The following is a 22,787-nucleotide window of genomic DNA, read 5'->3' on the forward strand; positions in this document are numbered from 1 at the left end:
CAAAATACAAAGAGTAGTGTATATTGGAGACCACCACAACCTAAACATACAACACAACCTACATATACTAGCACAATGATGCAAAGCAAAATCACAAACCTGCAGCAAATAGCATACGAGGAAGCGTGCTGACAAGGCAGACAACATGTGCATACATCACAATTAAAATTTATTTGTTATTAAATACATTTTAACAGCAGCAATCAACGACCCAGTTGCAACAAATTTTACACACAATGTAACAGAATTAAAAAAAAATTCATGTGACTTGCCGGCTCAGAGCCGAGTTGTTAAAGCACAACTAGAGCGCCGGGCCAACATCCCTTTTTGTGGTTATCGAATATAAAAAAGATCAGCAGTGCCTGAACATTCCCACACACCGCTATATTTCGTGGCCCACTGTTTACAGCTATATTTTCTACAGTTGATACTGCATGGAAATAGGCAGCTGATAATCAAAAGTGGGACCAAGTGCTGCCTATAAGCACTCACCAATGAGCCCTCTCCGATGAGGGAGGCGGCCGGGGAGATTTATTTCACTATACAGATCAGCAATTTCAGCTACCTCATATATACCAGGCATCAGCTTGCGTTTGCTCCATGTGCGCATTTTTCTGCACGGTCTACCATGGGTCAGAGATCAGGGTCTTGCATACTGAGGACTCAGTGAAGAAAGCCACATTTTATGCTACGTCGTGCAGCTTGCATAAGATTCTGTAGCTTCTAAATTCATATATATATATATATATATATCCTCTGTACTCTGAACCATACGCACAAGTGGAATGCTGCCTTCTGCGGCACGCAACTGTAGTCTTGTAGTCTGGTTATGAGTTTCTATGACTCAAAACATCAAACAAATGGCAAATTGAAAAAACCCATGGTCTTAGCTGAAATAAAGTGGCTACAACGGTGCTACCTTTTTAAAGCAATAATCTTTAGGATTTTTAAAGGGCAACATGAGGTCTCCAGTTGAAATATTCATTATGGAAAAAGGTCAGGCGTACATGGTCCTCTCTCTTCCCAATAAGGACTATTCCAAAATCTCCTGCTGCCACATCACGAAAACTTGTGCACATCAAAGTTGTATGCAGAGTGAATAGACACAGAGTGGCACACGTATGTACGGGAGCCCCTGACTTCACACTGCGGAAGCTACAAGTGATCCAAAATTGTGCAGCCCGGACTCTACTCCAAATCCCTCGTAGGTCCTCCGCTAAACCCGGATTGACAAGACTGCACTGGCTTCCTGTGAGAGACAGGATTGCTTTTAAATCCCTTTGTATTGCCCATCAGTCATTTTGGTCAACTGGCCCTTTGATCAGTCGTTCCCTAATCACTCCATATCTCCCTAGAAGACAGTTGCGCTCAGCTAGTGCCTTCCTGGCTACGGTGCCCAAAGTCAACCGGGCTAGATCAGGAGGCCGCTCTTTTTCCTTGAACGCTGCGAAGCTGTGGAACAGCTTACCCCTTCAACTAAGGTCCAACCCAGATCTGACTTCTTTCAGGAAACACCTGAAAACTTTTCTGTTTAATAAATAAAAAATTTTGTTTGTTGGTCTTATTTGGTTTTTTATTCTCTGTTTAAAACTTCCAGCAGTCTTAGCGCTTGGACGCCTCCGGGCAACTATTTCGCGCTTTATAAATCGCATTTTCATTTCATTTCATTTCATTTCATTTCATCCAAGCCGGGCCAAATCCTGTGGTTGAGCCATCAATTTTTCCAAAGACAGCAGGCAAGTATAGTTTACGTGATCACAATAAATTTACACTGCGGGTAACATAGACCTAGTGGATCACCAGAACATAGAAACCTGCAGACAATGCTAAGGAGGATTCATATGGCAAGGCTCAGGTGTGACTTGCCAAAAACATGTCAGTCAACACAACCCAATCTCTAATAGCTTTCGGAAAAACACACTGGATTATTTCTGCGAATCATAAATTCGATATCATAAAATTTTATAATGAAAACTAAGATCCATTTAAGATACACTCCTGCAGTTGACACAGCAATGCTGAATGGTTGGCCAGGAAATAAGCAGCAGATAAGCTGCAATAAAACATATCTCACCATTCAGTTTCTGAAAACAGGTTCAGTTGGCGGTCAAAGTGCAGGACCGCAGTCCCTGGTGAGAACAGTAAAAATAATTTAAAACTAATGGGATGCAGAGGAACACTGGCAAATGTTTTCCCTAAAGGCAGATGAATGGACTTAACAACACACAGGCCTGGAACACAGACACAAACATGCCACAGAATCCCGAAAGGCCAAGGACAAGTCATAATTTTGACTACACAACGCAGCAGTTTTTGCGCCAAGGATATATGTATAACTGAGCACTGCATTAAGTGGGCGAGGGGGTGTCTTCATGTTCTTTTTAAAAACGGGAAGCAGCTTCAACGCTGAAGGAACTGGGCGTAACAGGAATTGCTACATTTTGTGTAACACTTCGACTATCCAAGAAGAGCCAAGCACCATAGGAAGATTGCCCATATTATGTTTTGGAGAAGGGCGCTGGTTTCGGTCGGATCACAGCTACCGGAGAGTAGCCATAGACGAGGAATCAATTGAGTAAACACAGCAACAGAATCTCTCATTTCCTGAACTGTGAACCCCGGAAAGAAATTGCAGAGACGTAGCAGAACTGATTGCAAGAAACCGTTGAGATAAAATAATAATAATAATTTAAAAAGGTCTATTCCGTCAGACCACGCTGTGCGGAAACCCTGGCAATTACTCCCTATTGTATTTAATAAAGGCTGTGAATAGTGGGACTTTATTTTTTTTCCTGTTGAAGTCCAGAACTTGGTAACTTTATTGAAAGAGATCAATTGAGGATTGGTTGTGTCAGATTTCAGGTATTGGTAGCGACAACCACCCTGGCACAAGCTCCTTCCCCCCAGGAAGCTTACCACTGCAACTCATGGGTGTGATTATCAGCAAGAGATGTCCAACCAACGACAACTACCATCAATGAGATACCTAATCGCTTCTGCTTCAGATAATTGTCATTCTGAAGTAGTCATGACATCTGCAGTGTTGTAGGTAAGGTGTGCGCGGGCAAGTCATGCATCCATCAACATTGCAGCACTTAAGACCCCACACCTGTAAACGGTCTTCAAAATGGCAGCCTTTTTGAACGGGTTAAAAAAAAAATCTTACTCAAGTGGTGAATTGACCAACTACTAGAAGCGTGTTGCATGGAGAGTGCAAATTGGGAAAAAACATTTTTCTTAATTTAGATATGATTTAAGAATGGATCTTTGGCCATTTTCAGAATCTGACAACCATTTTATTACTTTAAAGTTAACTGGCGCGTCACAACCAGAGATGCACATTATCTGTAAGACAAAATGCATGCACATATCATCTGCGTCATACTCCTCCCCAGTGCCACATCATCGCCTTCCATGACACAATATACTATTTTGCTATCATTTCTTATCTGGAATTTTTGGGGCTTTTGCTAAACTCTTGCAGCTGGTACAAAGAACACACCATCATTGCCACTGGCCAAACGAGGACGAGGTCTTCAATGCTTGGCTGATGGTGCGCGCATCTGCTGTTGCCTCTTTACTCGTTCTCGTCCATGAAACCCAGCATGGTCCACAAGGCAAAAAAAACCTGGAACAGACCATCCACGTGGTGATGCATCATCCGTGCAGTATGCATGACCGGTGCAGCATGGTCGGACAGCACGCAATGAATCCATGGTTGGTTCACACCTCATTGACAGCGTCTTTCAGAAGGAAACACAAGAACATCACAAAGCATCACATCTTCCCCATAGTGCCAGGCTCCAAAAAGGAAAAATAAATCTCATCTTGCAGAAGGCAGGATACACTCCTAGCTTGCCCCACACTTACCACAACTAAGAAACAAGAAACTTTTGAGGTTATACCTCATCAATTAGCAACAGGTCCTTCAAGAAACCACCATCTCACCATATTTCATTAAACGCCAGTTGGTCTGCTGAATTCTGTAGTGCTTTCAATATAGTGCAATTGCCCTTCGCTCCATGCCATGATATCCCCCTCTTGTTCGGCTTTATTTCGACTGGTGAAAATGAATGCAGGGCAGATTGTTTGAAATCTGTCTCAGACACTCAGCGTTGTCCCTTTCAGTAGCACTCAACCTGGAGAGTGCAACCAGTAGGAACAGAAGTCCAGGAGCACCAAAAGGTCCGCGTAGTAGCGCTGTAGCATGGATTTGGTGACCTCTCACAAAGTCAGTCACACAATTTACTAAGTTGTGCTCTCTCCTAATACAGGTCACGCAGAAGCACCAATGGCAGAAGAGAACACAAATAAAAAAAAATGAGAAACAGCAATGCCACTGATTACATGGATACCGTGAAGCTTCCAATACAATGGTGACGGGTGGATGGGACGAAGGCATCGAGTGCTCTCTTGAGTGTATCCATGGGATAAAACGAGGAAGGTGAGGCAGAGACAAAGCAAACCATCCACGCCGAGTGGACAGCGAACAAGGTGCTTGGGTGCTCTTAATGACAAAGTATAGATCAATACATTTTTACAAAGCAGCGCCGTCCCAACTCTGAAATTGGACAGGTCTGTGTGCGTTGGAAACAGCTGAAGTCTTCGGAAGGAAAGAAAACAAAAATCAAACAGTCCAAACTTCTATGTACAACTGTCCTAGACTTAGCCACTTCGGATTAAAGCCCGATCATAACAACTCCATGCCCGCTGCCTTTTCAGTCTACTTCTTCCATGTTGCTGTAAGGGGGATCTTGGTCTGAAGTATGGGAGAAGGGCTCTGGGACAACCTCTTCCAGCTCAGGGGGTGCTTCGGGGTTCAAGCCTGGTACGAATGGCAGCTGCCCGACACCCTGCAACCAGAAGATGCCAGATATTAGTCAATAAATATCCACACGTTTTTCAATAAACTTACCTACTGCTAAATATGCACCTGAATTTTTACAGTTCTTCCAAACAAAGCTTCATAACAATCTAACAGAATAAAGGAAAAATGCAGAAAATACAAACTAAGGGAGAAGCAAAGATAAGTCAGGTTTGCAGAATCTCAATATAAGACGAATACCTGGTTTTTGAGGGGGCTTTCCATATGTCTGGAAAAACAATCAAATCTTCTCAGCTGCACGTGTTCAGGGGAAATCTCTAGGAGAGGCAATCAGCGACCCCTCCGAATGCAAGGAAGTCCTTCCTCCATGAACCATGGACTAACTATTACTTTAATAGGAATCCATTACTTATCTGGTCAAAACTTTATCTACTGACTTGACCCACAGAGATTGCTAATGCGATCACTCCCTTACTTATCTTGATAGAAACAATGCCATTGTCACAGACAGTGACAGGATGCAAAGCTTGATGTCCCTTTATCCAAAAGTACAGGGTGAAAATTGTGTACAAGGGATTTTATTTATACTCAATGTTCAAGTTATTTGTTGACTTTAATCACTAAGTTTGTCATATACGATCAAACTAGAAAGTGTCCACAGGACAACAGCATTGGATGTGGATTTTGAGTCAGAAAAGAAAGAGAAACACACGGAAAATCCTATTAGTATGAAAATATATACTGTATTTTATATATCAGAAATTAATTCAAGGGGATACAACAAATAAAATAACATAGGCAAACAATGTCATGAAAAAATGTATAAATCCCTTGTAGACAATTTTCACCCTGTTCTGTACACTGCCTAATTCTACAAGGGTTGATTGGGTTACCCAGATTTCCTAATCCTTTATCCAAAAGACATATTCGAACACTTGCCATTGAACGTTTTAGTCCGAGTACGAAGACATGTCTCCATATTGCATGTGGTCGTGTCCCACACCCACAACAGAGAATTTAATACAAAGCGTGCAATTTGCCATTAAAAGGGACAGGATGATCCAAGATGTGAGCAGAAGTGTTACCTAAGCACTCCTCAGGTGAAGCCAATTCACTTCAAGGGGGCAAACAACATAACTAGTTCATGGGGGAATGAAGCAGGGTTCTGAACAAGAAAAGCGAGTAATTGAATGTACTTTTAGATGAAGCTTCAACTACATTTAAATAATGGAGTTAATCATTATCCTACCCAGAAACTAATTTAATGGCAACCAATTTAATATTGTAAATATTGATTCAGTGGGAAAATAATATTGTTTGTGGAATAGGACTTCACTGTCAAAGAACACAGAGCTGCGTCCACCACTGACCAGGAATACCGCGTGCAGAGTTTTGTAGACAATAAAAGTCAATTTGTACCTGCTTTGGAACATGGATAGAGGCCAATGCAGATAGTTTGTGGCAGGTATGAAACGGGGGCTCTGGGCACAGAATGTTACTGTAGCGTAAACGCGTCAGGACGAAGGGGGTAGGTAGGCAATATATCCCAGGTGCTGACAAAATACACTGCCTCCTCCCCCTAGTGAAAAGGTAATAACCTCTTCCACACAAACCTCTTCCACACAGTCACCATCTGCCATAAATAAAGGAATACTTGGTAATAACTCGCTACTTGAGATGATTTAGGCTAACACGGACTCTAGAATTAAATATAATCAGCATTGTAGGGGTAACTGGAAAGATGGCATACAAGGGTGGTTGCAGGACTGTAACGGTAAAAAGGCTGCTTTTAGAACATTCAATAACCTTTCCCCCTGCACAGTCAAAGCAATTATAGAATTGTTTCTTTCTTCTTAAGTACTTTTGCTCCTCAGACTACCTAATAAAGCAGATCTAAAACTCCCTAGCAATTTTTAAACATGGCATACAGGAAGTAAACTATGATCTGCTACTTTTCGAAAAAAATATATTCGACCAAGAATTTCCATTGAATCTGTCCTTCAAAGGTTTGCACTATATACTTCGGTAAATCTTCCCAAGGGCATCATTCTCAATGCTTTGAAGTGGACACTGGGTGCACCCCTTATCCTGATAAGTTGCACTGGATGTTAGCGCCACTGTGATTCCTACCTAGGCACCTTCAGAATGGCCTCTATCAGAAAACTGTGGTAAAGCAAAAGAACAAGTTACTTACCTTCGGTAACGATATATCTGTAAGAAACAGTAGTTAGTATTAGATTCCTTACCTTAGAATATCCCCAGGCGTCAGTCTGGATCCGGAAACTTTTGCGTAGCAGTACCCCTGCGCGTCGGTAGGCGTCGTCTGCAGGCGTCCCCTGCGGCTCCGCGTCGTCGGCGTCGTGCGCCGTGATGACGTCGCTGGAGTATATAGACGCCGCCTCCGCGCGCTGACGTCAGTTCTTTGCACACAGCTTTTCCGCGCCAGAACACGCAGAGCCATGTGAGAACCAACACTGGTGCCATTTGAAACTAGGGCCCTGAAAGGGATGTCCCTAACCCTAGGTATCAGTTCGCAGAACGGGGAGGATGGGCGGGGCGGTAAGGAATCTAATACTAACTACTGTTTCTTACAGATATATCGTTACCGAAGGTAAGTAACTTGTTCATCTGAAAGAAACAGGTTAGTATTAGATTCCTTACCTTAGAATAGATACCCCAGCAATACCAACCCCGGTGGTGGGTCTGCGAACCAATACAACCTACACCAGAAAGTCCTGGAGGACCGAACGGCCAAAGAAGCCATCCCTCCGGACTTGACTGTCCAGGCAGTAGTGCCTCGCAAAGGTGTGCAGCGAGGCCCACGTGGCCGCCTGGCAAATGTCCTGCAAAGGGACTCCCCGGCCCAGGGCAGTAGTAGCCGCCGTGGCCCGAGTGGAATGGGCCCTCAGCCCAACAGGAGGCTCCTTCCGAGCCAAAGAGTAGCATGCTTTGATGCACAGGACGACCCACCGAGAGATGGTCCGTTTCTGTACCGCCCTTCCCTTCTTCTCACCCACGTAGCCAACAAACAGTTGGTCATCCACCCGGAACTGGCGTGTGCGATCCATATAGAATGAAAGCGCACGTTTTGGGTCCAGACGATGGAGCCGCTCTTCATCCTTTGAAGGATGCGGAGGCGGGAAGAAGGAGGGCAAGGTGATGGACTGCCCAATGTGAAAAGCAGAGACTACCTTGGGCAGGAAAGAAGGTCTGGTCCGAAGAACCACCTTATCAGGATGAACAGACAAGAAAGGAGGTTGAACAGAAAGAGCCTGGAGCTCACTCACTCTCCTGGCAGAGGTGATGGCTACCAGGAAGGCCGTCTTTAAGGTGAGAAGACGGAGAGGACAGGAATGAAGGGGCTCAAAGGGAGCGCACATCAGGAAAGTCAAAACCAGGTTCAAGTCCCACTGAGGCATCACGAACGGAGCTGGAGGATACATGTGCGTGATGCCCTTTAAGAATCTCAACACAACAGGGGACTTGAACAAAGATGGCTGATCAGGTAGCCTCAAGAAGGCGGAAAGGGCAGAAAGATAGCCCTTGATAGTGCCCAGAGCAGAGCCCTGCTGGGCAAGGGAAAGGAGGAAGAGGAGAACCTCAGATAGAGGGGCAGAAAGGGGATCCACAGCCTTTGCTGTGCACCATGCCACAAATCTGTTCCACCGGCAGGCGTATACCGACTTTGTGGAGGGACGCCTGGCTGCCAGAATGACATCACAGACTTCAGGAGGCAAGTCAAATGGCCTCAACTGTCGCCGCTCAATCTCCACGCATGGAGGTGGAGACTGGACAGGTTCGGGTGGAGGACCGTCCCCTGCTGCTGCGACAGAAGGTCCTCCTGAAGGGGCAGGCGGATCGAGGGACCGACTGTCATGCTGAGTAGCTCGGGATACCAGTACCTTCGAGCCCAGTCCGGAGCCACAAGGATAACTTGGGCCCGGTCGCGCCTGATCTTCTTCAGCACTCTGGGCAGAAGTGGTATAGGCGGAAAGGCGTACAACAGACCGCAACTCCACTCGCGCCGAAAGGCGTCGCCGAGCGAGTGCCGTCTTGGAAACTCCAACGCGCAGAACTGATGACATTGCGCGTTCTCTTCTGTGGCGAATAGATCTAACCAAGGCTCTCCCCATTGCTGAAAGAGGCCTCTCGCCACATCCGAGTTCAGACGCCATTCGTGATCCACCGAGCACCGACGGCTGAGTTCGTCCGCCCTGGCGTTCAGAGAACCTGCCAGGTGTTGAACCGTCAGAGTCACGCCCTGACGTTCCAGCCATTGCCAGAGGCGCAGAGCCTCTTGGCAAAGGGTCCACGACCCCACACCGCCCTGTTTGTTGCAGTACCACATGGCGGTGGTGTTGTCCGTGAACACCTGCACTACACTCCCGTTGACAAAGGGGAGGAATGCCTTCAGTGCCAGGCGAATCGCCCGCAGCTCCAACATGTTGATATGGAGCCGGGACTCCGCCGGAGACCAGAGGCCTCTGATCTCCGCCTCTCCCAAGTGGCCACCCCAGCCTTGGAGGGACGCGTCCGTCACAACCACGTGCTCCGGCTGGGGAAGGGAGAGGGATCTGCCCCTGACCCAATCGCGGTCTGTAAGCCACCACTGCAACTGTCTCGCAGTGCCCTCCGAGATCAGGACATGGTCGGATAGGTTGCCCTGATGCTGGGCCCACTGAAACTTCAGGTCCCACTGCAGAGCCCGCATCCGCCATCTGGCGTGATGCACCAGAAGGATGCAGGAGGCCATCAGCCCCAGAAGCCGCAGCGTCAACCTGACCGAAACCCGGGATAACGGCTGAAAGATGGGAATCAGAGCCTGAATATCCCGGACCCGCCGTTCCGGGGGATAAACCCGAAACTGCGCCGAGTCGAGAACCGCTCCGATGAAAAGGAGCTTTTGAGAGGGACACAGGTGTGATTTCGGCACATTGATGGAAAACCCCAACTCGTGCAGGAGGTCTGCCGTCATCTGAAGGTGGTGGACGACCGTCTGGGGCGAGCCCGCCTTCAACAGCCAGTCGTCGAGGTAGGGGAAGACTGAAACCCCTAACCGGCGCAGATGAGCTGCGACCACCGCCATCACTTTCGTGAACACCCGTGGGGCGCTGGTAAGGCCGAATGGGAGCACGATAAACTGAAAATGCTCGTGGCCTACCGTGAACCGCAGGTAACGCCGGTGGGCCGGCAGGACGGGGATGTGAAAGTACGCATCCTGCAAGTCCAACGCTACCATCCAGTCGTGTGGGTCTAGAGCAGCCAAGACCTGAGCCAAAGTCAACATCTTGAACTTCTCCTTCCGGAGGAAGCCGTTGACGTTCCGTAGATCCAAGATAGGACGCAGGCCTCCCTTGTCCTTCTTGGGTACCAGAAAGTAGTGGGAGTAGCAACCACACCCTACTTCTGGCCCAGGAACGCGCTCGATGGCCCCCTTGGCCAAGAGGGCCGTAACTTCCTCCTGCAGAAGTGTCAAGTGGTCCCCCGACACACGGTGGTTCTGCGGTGGCATGGCTGGAGGAGTGGACTCGAAGGGGAGGGCATAGCCCCTTCGGACAAGCTGCAGCACCCACCTGTCCGATGTTATCGCGCGCCAGCGGGAGTGGTGATGGCGAACCCTGCCACCCACTGGCGTCACGTGAGCCCGAAAGCTCGGACTAGGAAGGCTTGGATGCCGCAGCGGAGGGAGGCGTGGACTGACCACGACGCTGGCCTCTACCGCCACCACGGCGGAAACCACGGGCGCCACCGCGCTGGGGAGCGCTCTGCGCCGCGTGGCTGGCAGCACGTGTGGGACCTCCTCTCCCTTGGCCACGAAAGGGCCGAAACGAACCCGTCTGCTGGCGCTGGGTCTGGGTCGAGAGACCCAAGGACTTGGCCGTGACCCTGGAGTCCTTGAAGCGCTCCAGCGCGTGGTCCGCTTTGTCACCAAATAGGCGACTGCCATCAAATGGCATGTCCATAAGCGTATTTTGGACGTCTGGTGAGAAGTTGGCAGATCTCAGCCAGGCATGGCGACGAATCGCCACCGTAGTGGACATGGCCCGTCCCAGTGAGTCCGTGGTGTCCAGACCACAACGGATCGAGTACCGCGCCGCATCCCGGCCTTCAACAAAGGCCCGGGTGAGCTTGTCCCGCACTTCCTGGGGGCATTGCGGCAGACACTCCTCGACCGTATCCCACAGGGAGTGGGTGTAGCGGCCCAAGAGGCACGCGGTGTTACAAGACCGCAGCCCAGCACTCAAAGAGGAAAACACTTTCTTTCCGAATTGGTCGTACCTCTTTGATTCCCGGTCGGGCGGAGCCGACGGAAATGCGGACTGCGAAGTGGAGGCCTGGATCACCAGACTCTCCGGGGAGGGATGGGTGGACAGGAAGGCAGGGTCGTCCGCGCAGGGACGGTGACGCCTGGCAACGTTCCGGTCAACCGGCGCACCAGAGGCGGGCCTGGACCAGGTGCCCAGAAGGACATCCGTCAGGGCCTCATTAAACGGCAGCAGAGGCTCCTGGGGGCATGACTGCGGTTTAAAAACTTCCGTCAGGATATTCGGTTTGACCTTCGCGACGGGGAGCTCAAGGTGTAAGGCCTTGGCAGCCCTCATCAGGACCACCGAATAGGCAGCACCCGCCTCGGACGCCACAGGGGACGGAGAGACAAACCCAGGGTTGGGCGACTCGTCCAGGCCACTGGCATCACCCAGATCACCTACCCAGTCCACATCGTACTGGCAGGCACGGGATAGAGGGTCCTCAGACCCCTCCCAACCCTCTCCATACTCCTCCTCGTCATACCCATATTCTGGGTCGACGATATAGACATCGGGGTCAACGGGCCCCATCGGCGTCGGGTCCGGCGTCGGCCGACGCCGGTCCGGCTCCGAGTCCGGAGTCGGGGAGGAAAGGGGGGTGGCGCCGCGCGGCGTCGGTGCCGGGGACCCGACGCCGGCCGGAGCCGACGGCGGAGTCGCTGCACCACGCGGGGGCGGTACCATGGGCTGGCCCACAGGAACCGACGCCGGAGAGGCCGGGAGACCAGCCGGCGACGAACCAGAGGGAACCAGCGGCGCCGGGGCCGGAGCCACCGGCGGCGCCGGGGCAGGAGCACCCGAACCGCTCGGGCCCCCAGACGGGACCGACGGGCCCGCAGGCGCCGAAGGCCCCGCCGGAGAAGACCTCGCCCTCATAGCAATGAGGAAGGCCTCGATCTCCTCACGCGACGCGCCTTCCCCAGGGACCGACAGGTGTGGGGCAGACGGCGTCGGCGACCCATGCGGGACCGCGGGGGTGGGGTCACCCGAGCCCCCGGCCGCAGCACGCGGGCGTCGGGGGGAGTCGGGGGTGCGATGGCGACGCCCCGACTTCTTGTGCTTACCTGACGAGCCGGAGGAATGGTGGCGACTCCCGGAGCGCCCATGGCGGCTCCGCGACCGCTCCCTCGACCGCTCCCTCGACCTCCGACCGGACCGGGACCGCTCTCGACGCGGGGCCGACAACCGGAGTTCGAGAAGCTTGCGGGACCGCTCCCGCCTAGCTTTTCCAGTCAAGGCCCGACAGTCGACGCAGGACTCCACGTCGTGGTCCGCGCCCAGACACCGGAGGCAGAGTCGATGGTGGTCGGTGACCGACATCATGCGGTCGCACTCGTCACAACTCTTGAAACCGGGCATCCTACCGGCACCGTAAAGAAGTTAACAAAAAACTTGGTCAAAAGACCGGAGTACTGCTCTTCGGATCTGCGCTAACTGGCGCGGAAAAAAGAAGAACTGACGTCAGCGCGCGGAGGCGGCGTCTATATACTCCAGCGACGTCATCACGGCGCACGACGCCGACGACGCGGAGCCGCAGGGGACGCCTGCAGACGACGCCTACCGACGCGCAGGGGTACTGCTACGCAAAAGTTTCCGGATCCAGACTGACGCCTGGGGATATTCTAAGGTAAGGAATCTAATACTAACCTGTTTCTTTCAGATGGGACAAGTTGAGTTACTTCCTCTCTACACAATTATATACATATCTTAATTTTGCAACATACATGTTGGTATGCCATTGCACTCTAGATAAAGTGAAGAGCATTGTTACAAACCAGTCTCTCAAAAATGAGAACTAAATGTAAAGGCATGGAAAGAAAGAAACCTGGGGTCACTGGTGCCAGCACACCCTTGATGGTCTATGCTGACGTCATTATCGGAGTTTGAGTGGCCTTCATTATGTCAACTAGCATTACCTAGTACTCTGCTATCGCAGCAAAAAAAAAAATAAGGAAAAATGCGGGTGGAGCCTGGGCCTGGAAAGGCTCATGTAAGAAATCTGTGGGAGCAACCATTCATTAGAACAATTTATTTTTAAGGTTAAGGATACCAATATTTATATCAATAAACCAATCAAAGTTAAAAGCATTTCCACTTGTTATATCTGCACCCAACTCTCAATATAATTAAGAGTCCAACATTCACACCCAGAAAGATGTAGACCTGCCATTGGGAACATTACTCAATTACCATTGTTTCTGTTTCACCCCACACACACACACTTCATTCGTAACATTGCTACACGGCCAGTACATTTCAACGATATAAACGATAAGCGGTTCCGTTGGGTAGAACCAAAGATTTCTTTTATGAGCTCAATAATTCTTGAGAAAGATTCAAATGATAAATCAAGTACCATAGTCTGCACACAACAAGAATTCCCAGTAAATGAAAGTTCCTTATTGCCTTTTAGTCAAAAAAGATTTTTTATATATCAAATGTTCAAATCAGCTGTCAAACACAATTCAAGATATAACGTAACAATATAGCCCAGCAATTGGTGACTGCTGTGACAAGTGGTGAAACAGACCAGAATTATATCAAATTCATACAAAACAAGACAATAACAAACATAAAAGGTCTCGGTCCTATTTTTAATTTCAACAGTAACCCAAATTGTCTATAAATATTTGATTACAATGACTCAGGACATGAGAGAACACTCGGCACTATTTTGCACTTCCTTTCATAGCTCCAATGCTATCTCCATTTATATAGCAATGTGTACAAAAAAAGCTTGGATGATGTCATGAGTGATGTCACAAAACATGTCAAGGAGTGATGCAATATGCGAGGTCATAGGCACTGCATGGTGAACTGGGGAACTTCTGTGGTACTTTCAGTTCAAAACGTTAATGTTGTCACTGACATGTTCACCTAACTATAGCATTACTTTAACCTTTGTTTTGTTCAGTGAATTTGTATAATTTTTTTGTAAAGTAATATTTTACTACCATATGGAAAGACAACACCCCACCGCACAAGGGGGATGGGTCCTTGTCATCCCCCCCCCCCCCCCCCCCGCCACCCTTTTTAGGTCCTGGAAACCCCATCCCTCAGTTCTTTTTTTTTGGCCACCCTCTCCCAGACATGTTAGGTATTTATGAAAGTAGGGGGGAGGCCGCGAGGGCCCCCCCCCCCCTCCAAGCCTTATTAGGCCCTGGAGACCCACTTCCCAAGGCCTTTTTTTATTTTTTAGAAAGGGGAGGGCGGGCCTACTTACCCCCTCCCCCATTAGGCTCTGGTGGTCTCATGCCCAGGGCAATTTGCTTTTTTAATTAAAGGGGTGGGGAGTTGCGTGCCTGCACTGTTAAAGGTGGGTGTCTTGGTGCCCACGCCCTAGCGCTCCCCCGCATGCAGGCGGAGCTGGCTCTGTTCTCACCCACAGGGAGCAGCTACTAATGCTGCTCCCTCCGGGTGGGAACAATATTTTGATCTGTTTCCTTGCCTGCATCAGTGTGGGCAGAGAAACAGACCAAACGCTTGCTCTCAGGTGGCAGGAGTCTTTTCAAAGCTCCCGCCCGCTGAGAGCAGACTTTGTTTGCTCCTGCTTGACAGCAGATGAAAAAAATGCTCCTGCCAAGTTGGTGCAGACAGGGAAATCACCACTGTCCCAGGGTGGGCTCCCCAGGACATTTTATGTGAGCTGGCAATGCGGGAGATGGGGTACCCGGGGTCCTTAATGGCTCAGGGAGGGGGGGGGGGGGGGGCGCGCCAGCCCCCACCAGTTTCAGTAATTTTGGCCCAGGGGTGGGCTCCCCAGGCCTTTAGAGGCTCGGGGAGGGGGCCAGGCAGACCCGCTCCCCCTTTTTTCATTTTGTTTTTAGAAATGTCAGTTCCAGGGGTGGGCTACCATGGCCCCTGATAGCTTGGAGAGGGCCCTTCCACCTTATGCACCAATTTCAGTCCCAGGGTGGGCTCCCCGGAGCCTGTCTTGGCACGGGGAGGAGGGCGTTGTGGCCCCCTCCCCTCTATTATTGAAATTGGCCCCTGGGGATGGGTCCCCCGGGCCTCTGAAGGCTTGAGAAGTGGGGCCCAATACCCTTATATTAATTTTTAGTTTTTACTTCAGGACAGGAAACTAAATCCCTTAATTCTGTAATGATAGGCTGCACATTTTGAGCTCGCTCTCGCAGTAGTCGGACTCCTGCAGGAGCGAGATGGCTCATGGAAACAAATCTCAGTGAGCCAATCAGAACACTCTAGTTTTAAATTGCTGCTCCAGCAAGAGTCTCTCAAGCCTCTCTTGAACCTAACCGTCGAGACATACAATTTTGTTTGAACCTTAATTTCTCAAATACTAATGAACTGATTTAGATCAAATAGCAAAATCTGTGGACAAAGATCTAGCTGCCAGCCAAATTTAGTGCAGTTCTGTTTCGCAATTTCTGCTGTAGCACTGCTTAAAGAAGTCTATGGAAAATGCATGGGGATTTTCAATTTTAGTTTACCACCCTTTTTTCTGCCCTCTTTTGATGGATCACCCAGAAACATGCCAAGTTGAGACTAGTCAAAAAGTAGACTCTTTTTGGAAAGTTTAGTTGTGATTCGGCAAATGGGGACAAAGTTATTAGCAACATAAAAACACTTTTCCCATGGAACAGCCGACCTAACTATAACAACCCACATTCATTACCACCCACAGTGCAAAAGTCAAACGCAAATTTATTACTATAGTACGGCAAAACTTACATTAGAAAAACATGGATTAGTGCCTCAAAGATTGCACAAGACAATTGGATCATACAAGGAAACTACTCTTCTAGCAGCCAGGAGGCCTCTGCAATGAGGGTACACCGTATTTCACAAATTTAATTCTTTGAATCTTGGTTTTGGTCAAATATCTTTTGCTTAAACAAATACATATGAGAAAATGTCATGGCATTAACAATACATGGATATGCTCTAGATATAATATGCTATTTATTACCGTTGTTGAGGGAGGCGTGGGGTATCGTGACCCACTAAAGGCTTCCCCTCTTGCGAGTCATGGACCACCCCCACACAACAATGGTAACTGATTACATATTACACTTTGCACATCTGAATATCTACTATATAGGCTGATGCAAAGGGTATGAGGTGCTAATTACTACTATTAATGAGTGCGGAGAGGGGCAATACCTCGCGAGGCGCAAAGCCTTGAGTGGGCCGCGATGTCCCGCTCAACTCTCTATGATGGTAATAGCATAATATATGGTTTATGCCGTGGTATTTTCTTGGGTATTTAAGAGACTTATTCAACTGCAACAAAAATGCAAAGGCTACATCTCTGTAGTTAGGTAAAACCACAATGAAGAGGTTGTGTGTAATAGGAGAGTTGTGTCCCCAATTAAAGTAATTGTAAGATGCAATCTGTGCTGCAAGAAACAATGAATTTTCATGGCATTTTGTATTGCTACTGGGGTAATAAACTGGAATTTAAGCTTTGCACTGCAGTAATAATTAACAAATAACATTGCTGCTTCGCAGAATTCCTCAGCATTTCTTTAAGATCCAATATAAAAGGATGAGACACATTGACCAATGGAACATACTGATACAGGAACAGATAGCTACTGGCATCAGGCCCTCTTGATAGAATATTAACACAAAATAGGCCCACATCACTGTAGAAGAGTCGCAAGCTCCGTCATTTCTCATCCCGATTACACCATTTTGAATGTTGGCCACAGCAGTCTACGGTGGGTGCAAGAGGCCCATGCTTTAACTGAAGAGGATTTCGAGGACTGCCTGGCCACAGCAGGACATAACTGTGTGGTGATAATATACATTGAAACTTTCTGGACACATGCGCAGAAGGCACAAATACAAACTTTAATCCACTGGCTCCCTATGGAAGAATGAGGTAGATACCTTTCCCTTAGATGAAGGTGTCCTCAAGTCTCGACGGACGAGGACTCCGACAAACTCCTAGCGATGCACGGCAGGTAGCATTTAGAATGAGCATACACTTCAATTACATTAGGTACACAACCCGCATAACTTGAAGTGGACACAGGCAGTCCTTTTTATGTAAAGATTAAGTGCCCTAGGACAGGTGGTGATGTAGAAGATGATGTACTGTTGATCTGACGACAATATTTCTTACTTTATTAGATCACAAACTTGATTTCATAAGGCACTTGTGAACACCTAACATCCCCTCTACCCCCAAACAGTTTTTTTACGGTCTTAAACAGCTGGGTCAAAGAACAGGGAGGGTATAGCTGGGCCTATAGAATCAATATTCACAGTTTGTATTGGTGCTGATTAAATACAGCTGGCTGCATTCAACAGCAAGCGACTCCTTCAGCTGACCAACAGTAGGATTTAAAGTTGAGCACAAGAATTAGGATTTCTAAAAACAATATTACAACCTGAAGTTTGTGGTAATTTGCGATTTCTTTAACCAAAATCACACAACTTGGGGGCTTCCTACATTGCATTTAAGGAATCGAACATTGCGATTCCTTAACCCTTTGTGTGCTCGTGACGGAACCGTTCCGTCACGAGCCTCGGGTGGGCTGTGCTGGTGACGGAACAGTTCCGCCACGGCCCGCTCGCCGCGCCTGCTTGGCGCGAATTCCGCGCCTGCGCTGATGTTCTAAAGAGCGGGCGGGGCCGTGACGGAACAGTTCCGTCACAAGCACAGCTCACCCGAGGGCGGTGACGGAGCGGTTCCGTCATGAGTACGTGACCTCCGCGCGGCCCCGCCTCCCCCTTAGCGCTGCGGCGGAATAGCCGCCGCAGCTAAGGGGTTAAAAGCATTCGCACAATAGGGAATCGCAAATATTGTGATTCCCTATTTTGTGAGGGCTTTTTGAGATGATACATCCCAAAAGGCTTTTTCCCGTTCGTAAATGGGCCGATTCTGAAATTGGACCGTTTGCGAACGGGAAATGGGCTCGATACATATGCCCCAAAATGATTCTACTTGGTGTTCCCACTACATTCAATATAGTGGCCCACCACAGTGCAAGACCTCAGAGATTGGTATTGGCGATATTCTTCACCACGGATATTCATCCTTTTGTGAAAAGATTTTTAGTGCCCATACATGGCAGTCATTTTAAATCGAACACTGTTGTCTATTTAGAAGTTCCGTAAAGGTCTTCCTTAACCACACTGCTTTTCACATTTTTGTACTCCTACTTACCAAAATTAGTAGATCATTTGGATGTAAACGCTTTCATATGCGGATGAGCCCCAGGTCTTTATTAAGCGGAATAGTTAAGCACATCTTCCTCCACAACTGTCTGGTGGCCATACAACAGTTTATGAGGAACAACAAAAGCAATACACTGAATACTGGGCATGTGGGTTAACAGAAATGGAAGATTTCCCAGCTGCAGAAGGACCGCAGAAGATGTCTTGCCTACGTATAGGACTTAGGTCTACTAGCGGACAAACAGACCAGTTCTTCTATTCAGAATGATTAACACATTCTAAGCTAGGAGCTAGGAAACTGAAAGACATCACCCCACCCAGTAAAACATCAAATGCATCTTTTTATTTTATATGCACAAACAGATAATTTGACGCCTCCCCCATCAGTGAACAGGCTGCTAGCACTCCTGTGCACTAGAGGTCACCCAGGTAGGCATTAACATTAAAATAGCTGGTCACGCTATTTATTTTTACATGTATTTTCTATTTTAATTTGACAGAGTTCCTAGAGGTCCGTGAACTGGAATTTTAAGGTTCCATTTAAGGTCTGCTGCCCTTTTCATGGGATGAAGATGAAGAGAACCAAAATGGCAGCAGTCAATGAATTGACAGCTGCCAGCAGAACTGCAATGGCACAGACTGGCCTCCACTGACTGGGTGATGTGACAGTATGCTGCTCCAGCCCTGGAAGTTACAAAACGGTTCATTAACAGTCAGCCAATGTGGGTCATTCTCCGGAAGCACAAAAGCCACCTGTCAAAGAATTACTGGGACATTAGTCTGGATTCACCCGGATTCACCCAGACTCACCCGCCTTATATGGCTTACCATTTTCTGTGCAAGTATCTAAACGGAGTCGGTCGACTGTCTGTCTAAAAATAATCCCAATAACTGCAAAGGGCTGAAATTAAAAATAGTTTCTACTTTTGTTTCATACTTCTTGTTGTGATCATCTGTAGGCTCTACACAAAAAGGATGAAAACATGCTTACCTTTACCTCCATAGCCCTTTCATTGATAATCTTCTAGGCACCCACATCTTGAAAAGTTACACCTAATGTTGGAAAGTTCCCTGTACTCAGTTAAGACCATTAAAATGTCAAGATTGACTCCAATGTGGCTTTGCATGGAAAACAACATCAACAGTGCTTTAAATCAAACTTATTGTGGTAAAACAATAACCGAAAGAGCATAATAGATGGCGCAGTAAACTAGTCCAAAAAGCAAGAGCACAATCACTAGCAGCCCTTGGATATCAACAACTGCCAAGCAAGATCAGAGATTGGGTGGACATTTAAGAATGTTTTACCTGAAAAAGTAACAGAGGTACTGTAAAGCACACCTTCCTTCTTTTGTATAGAATTCAGAACCACTTCATACCATCAACATGGATTGCACAGCAGCCTCTATTTCATCGGAAGAACTACAGTGACATTTCAGAGGTAAAAACGCGTGTGACAAATACATTCTAAGCAATATCTGCTGAAGCCACAAACATTGTCATCAGTGCCAGTATAATAACAGTGCTTGAGACTAAGTCAGACTCTAGTCCTGCAATTATGAAACCCCTTCTACAACCAGATGAGCTCCAATTGGAGGCCAGTAACCAAATGAAAGACGGTCAATAAAGCAATTCCAATGCAGACACTTACAATATAGAAATCAAGAACACAGCCACCTTAAAAACGCGTGTTTTCCACTGCAAGGTCCTACACCCACAATTTAATGCCACTAGCAATCACTGTCCAGCCATCCTAAAGTCATGCTTTCAGAAGCAGAGCAATTGGAAATCAACTCAATACAAGAACCAATCTACATCAGAGCCTTTGTAGGGCTGAAAAATACAAAGGCAATGATCTATTCAGTCAAAATGTAACCGCCTGATACTGGCAAAAAGACAAGAAGAGTCTTCCAGACAACTTCACACTTACAAAAATGCAAATGCTGCTCTTCAGTTCTAAGAGCGGGCAGCAGGCCAACCCGGTTTGCAAACATGATAACGACAACAAAAGAAGAAAACTCTCGATGAGCGACTGACAAGTACTAGCCTTACCAGGATTGGTCAAATCTGTTCAACTGAAAAGACAAAAAGAAAAAACTGTCAGTTAGTGCCTATGGAGGTGGGGCTGTTATCAGCTTCAAACGTTGGGTAGCATGCCAGTTCCCTGGCTCTCCAAGCATTACCTAGAAAATGTTGAAGGACAGAAACCGTATCCGGTTTCCTTGAAGCCATTGTACTCCTGCTGAAGTTAAATTATGTTTGGTAGAATTTTCTTTGCAACAAGTGCAGAAGACAGCAGATAAGGCATGTAGCAAAGTGATTTTTCAAGAAGAAAGTGACCTGGTGCCTGCCAGCCAGATGGTAACGGTTATCACTTACCTGTTTCTATGGGCAATGTCTTTTTAAGACATTATGAGCTGCCATCTGCAAACACTTGTAAGGTAACAGGGTGCAGAGGTAAAGTCAGTCACCTTACCTTGATGTTCACTATAATCAAATGCTGAAAATGTGTCATTTAGAGTAAAGTGGCATAGGGCACAGTATAGTTTGGCGTCATCTGACCTTTTCTGTATTTCTCGAATTTAGTTCTACAACAAAGGACAATAACATAAGAAAACAGGGACAGCATTTAAATAGAACTTTACTTCCCCACAGATGTACTGTCATCACCAAAATTAACTTGGTAAAGACCCTTAGTAAGAATGTCACGCCAAGGATAGAGTGGCCAACGGGTAGTGCATTCCAGCCACAGTGCGCTGGAAGAATTGCTAGTAACCAGAGATATGACATTGGGCTTTCTGGAGTCAGCCCTGCATAGCCAAAGCTTGAATCACTTGAGCAAGGGTAGACAAATTATATGTCATTACCGAGGTCACAGACAATCTCTCATGGATCAAGAAACCTGCGAGATAGTAGCCAGTGCAAAATGGCTATTTACCTGTAGTTGCAGTTTGCAGCTTGAAGAATTTTCTAGACTCAAATTATGGTCAATATTCCATTATTTACTGGTTGGATCTGGAATTATCTTGGCAGTCCCTTTTGGTTGTCTTCTGGGCGGTGTCAACCATCTGGTGCCTTGCCCTTCCGTCTGTGACGTCTAACACTCAACTTAGAAGTCCCTTTGCGTGGTATGATCTTCACACTCTTTTTTTCCAGAGAGACTTTTATCCTTGCGGTGGCATCCCCATTTTTTCTCACTCCTCTTTGACCTTCTGTTCATTAACCTCTTCAGATGGGAGGGTCGCATATAAATTCAGAAAATTTCTTTAAGCAGCAAAACTACTCCTACAGGTAAGGAATATGCTACTTACCAGTATGCATCTGTTCTTGGCATAGAGGGCTGCAGAGTGGTACATTTATGAATAGATCGCCATCTGGTGTTGGGCTCGGATGATTGCACTTTGTTTTTCTTCTGGAGAAGTCTTTGTCGTCATAGATGACTCCTCCTCTCGGTGTTAGTGCGCATGGGCATCGGCTCCATCCTTAGATTGTTTTGCCATAGTAGGGTTAGATGGAGTAGTGTAGTATAGTACATAAAGATATGCCCATGTAAGTGTATCTAAATAAGATAATGTTGGGACAGACACAGGTTTCCGGGGAGGCCGGGAGGGCATGTACCACTCTGCAGCCCTCTATGCCAAGAACAGATGCATACTGGTAAGTAGCATATTCCGTTCGAGGCATATGGGCTGCAGATGGTACATTTATGAATAGATTGTAAAGCAGTTACCTCCCTAGCGGTGGTCACCAGTGTCTGTCGCAACTGTTTGAAATAGAGTTTTTAATACAGCTTGGCCCACTCTGGCTTGTTGTGCAGCCTGTACATCAACACAGTAGTGCTTTGTGAATGTATGTGGTGTAGACCAAGTTGCTGCTCTACATATGTCATCTAGGTGAATGTTCCCTAAGAATGCCTTAGATGCTCCTAGTTTTCGTGTAGAATGAGCTCTAGGAGGAACAGTTAATGTTCTCTTTGCTTTAATGTAACATATTTGTATACATCTTACAATCCATCTAGCGATGCCTGCTTTAGAGATAGGATTGCCCTTATGTGTTGGGGAAAATGCTACAAATAGTTGTTTAGTTTTCCTGAAGTTTTGTGTTCTTTCTATGTAGTACAAAATGGCTCTTTTGACATCTAGTGTATGTAGAGCCCTTTCTGCCACTGTCTGTGGCTTTGGAAAGAAGACTGGTAATTCCACTGGCTGATTGATGTGGAATGCTGAAATTACTTTAGGCAAGAACTTTGGGTTTGTTCTAAGAACCACTTTATTCTGGTGTAACTGTAGGAATGGTTCTTGTATTGTCAATGCCTGTAATTCACTTACTCTCCTGAGTGAGGTAATGGCTATAAGGAAAGCCACCTTCCATGTAAGGAATTGTATTTCGCACCTATGCATAGGTTCGAAGGGTGGCCCCATTAGTCTGGTGAGTACTACTTTGAGGTTCCAGGCTGGGGAAGGTGGTAATCTTGGTGGAATGACTCTTTTAAGGCCTTCCATGAA

General features: G+C 47.3%; 1 protein-coding gene across 4 annotated transcripts in view; it reads right to left on the reverse strand.

Annotated features, from left to right (window-relative positions):
- Positions 1–3,274: 3,274 nt before the first annotated feature.
- Positions 3,275–22,787, reverse strand: part of USP19 (ubiquitin specific peptidase 19) — a 377,062-nt gene continuing 357,549 nt past the window's right edge. For all 4 annotated transcript variants that reach the window (XM_078661825.1, XM_078661824.1, XM_078661823.1 and 1 more), the window contains exon 26: positions 3,275–4,853. In XM_078661825.1, the coding sequence (XP_078517951.1) occupies positions 4,719–4,853 (135 nt within the window). In that variant the 3' untranslated portion in view covers positions 3,275–4,718. The remainder of the gene's footprint in view (positions 4,854–22,787) is intronic.

This window comes from Lissotriton helveticus, chromosome 9 (genome assembly GCF_964261635.1).
Source record: "Lissotriton helveticus chromosome 9, aLisHel1.1, whole genome shotgun sequence".
Lineage (NCBI taxonomy): Eukaryota > Metazoa > Chordata > Amphibia > Caudata > Salamandridae > Lissotriton > Lissotriton helveticus.